Genomic DNA, 2,247 nt, shown 5'->3' with positions numbered 1-2,247 from the left:
ATGGAGAGGTTTATGCAAGAAATTTAACGCTTATTTCATCCTTAATTCCTGCCAGTTTGGTGCTCACATGAAGCCCTAGAACGCCACAGTTAAATCGAGCAGCACCCTGTATTTTTATTTAGAGCCTGGACCTTATTTTTCAGGCTCTGTCTCTTCCATCCATCGTTCAGATTCAACAACTTGCCTACAGCTCATCTCTCTACAGGGGGATTTAACGGGACGTCAACCATCACGCTTGGGGGGGAGTTTTCCTTCACACGACTGGGGTTCTGTGCTTGGGTCTCTGGTTTGAATCTGCAAAAGCGAAGAAAACAAATATCAAAGAAGAAAATGAAGCGGGTATTTTTTGTACCCTACCACTGCGGTAGCTCTACAGAACATTTGGATTCATTCCGATTCATTCCATTCTTTCAGTCTTTAGTATTCTTCAAATTTCATCACTGCTGCAGGTCGCTTGGTCACATGGGGAAATCTGCCTGTTAATCTGAGCTACCTGACCCCTTTCTTTTTAGTTTTACCTTCCTTGTTTGAGGTAAATCATCACATTGTTTTACAACTCACTAGACAGAGTTAAAAAGAAAACCTGAAAAGGTCAAACATGACTCCTGAAGTCGCAATTGCTTCACCTCGCTCATCTATCAAGCGTCAAGTCAGGGCCAAAGCAAAGACTTTTAATTGCTTGTAAATTCAAATACCAGGTTTCTGTCCCCCCGGGAAAGACACAAACACAAAGATCATTATGTGGTTCAGCACTTTTCTTTTTCCCCAGCAAAGCAACAGGGATCCGGTGCCTCAGCCTCCCAGCAAAACGCACGGTTGCCGTTCACAGCCCCAAAGTTTGAGGTCCCCGAACCGCACCCCAGCTTCTCCCTTCCACGTCATTGTGTTTTATAATCACGCATTCACAGCCATTAATTTTCTATCACTTTTTCCCCCAATCTTCCTTTATCTTCTCCTCCATTCCCGAGCCTCCATGCCAAAGGTTGACATATTGACCTGCGCACCCAGCCCCAAGCAGCCACACGCAGGCACCTTCTAGAATTAAACTACGTACATTCATCAGAAGACAGGCCCAAGATTATTATACATAATAAAAGAATACGGCCTCCCGTGATAAGATTTTCCTAAATAGCATTCAAATCGCGCTCATTAGGAGCAGCACTTGGGAATTCAGCCTCGGGGGAAACAATTATTACCTGGCATAAGTGATCGCCAGGGGTTAGAACAAAACTGAGAAAATAAAAACCAACACACGAGCGCGTCAGAAATCTTTAGCGGAACGCACACCTGCCGAAAAATCCCCCCGCCCCGCAAAGGGATGTGGGGACATCGCAAGGAATTTACAGATGTTTACAAAGGAAAAAGCTGCGTTTTCTCGCAGGCGACGAAATCTGCTGGGAGCCAAGGTCAGAGCCGTCATTTAGACGAGCCACAAGAGAGTCGTTCACCGCGGCAGCAGAATAAAACCTCCGCCGGTTGGGGAATGTGCCAGTCTGCTGAGCACCAGGCATTTATTGCCGTGGAATCACTTCGCCGGAGAATTCTACAGCCGGGAGTTGTAGGAAGGTTATACCGAAGTGGTGACGTTACACAAGGATACGGCCTCGTTACCGGACACCTCTATGTTCTGCTTTTTCTGCTTTGGCCGCAGACAAAAGCCACAGTTTTCTACGGCCACGGGCGCTGCAGGGCTGGAAAAGCAACCGTGCTCATTTCCAAATGAACCAACAGCTCCGACAAACCTGCAAATCAAACACCGACAACAGCACCGACAAACCTTCCAGTTCTAAAACCCGCCAGTTTAATGATGCTAAAGAGCAAAGAACACAGCTTGAAATCCAAGGAGCGAGCTGTGCTTTCAGTACTGAGCGGCTGGGACCAAAAAAACCACATAAATAACCTTTCATTTTGTAAATTGGTACATGCTTAATATAAAACTTTAAACAGCAATTGTGTAGCTGCAAACTGCCCAGTGTGGTGTAGGAGCCGTTACTAAGCCTCACTCGCCAAGTAGTTAACAATCATTAAAGCAAGAAGTGCATCTGTTTAAGTACATGTTCTCCTCTCAGCGAAAGAAGGGCGCAGAGCTGTCATTACAAGGCTAATCACTTTGGCAGTCTTTAATTACAGCCCCTCACCAGCTCCCACCCCACGCGCCAATGACAACGTCACCAGAAGTTGTGCAAAGTCACTTTGATCTAGAAATGCCCTGAGAAACAACACAAACCAGAAGAGTCCGCCCCCCCC

At 46.3% G+C, this 2,247-nt stretch overlaps 1 protein-coding gene across 1 annotated transcript in view; it reads right to left on the bottom strand.

Moving 5' to 3' along the window:
- Positions 1-253: 253 nt before the first annotated feature.
- The window catches only part of TNPO3 (transportin 3), a gene marked incomplete at its 3' end in the record, with an annotated part of 39,005 nt that continues 37,011 nt past the window's right edge, over positions 254-2,247 (bottom strand). Inside the window, exon 20 of the mRNA XM_082071892.1 lies at positions 254-294. Within this exon, the coding sequence (XP_081928018.1) occupies positions 254-294 (41 nt within the window). The remainder of the gene's footprint in view (positions 295-2,247) is intronic.

Source organism: Streptopelia decaocto (assembly GCF_964273445.1).
Source record: "Streptopelia decaocto genome assembly, chromosome: 1".
Lineage (NCBI taxonomy): Eukaryota > Metazoa > Chordata > Aves > Columbiformes > Columbidae > Streptopelia > Streptopelia decaocto.
Note: the sequence above shows the minus strand (reverse complement) of the source record. Positions and strands in the feature narration are given on the sequence as shown.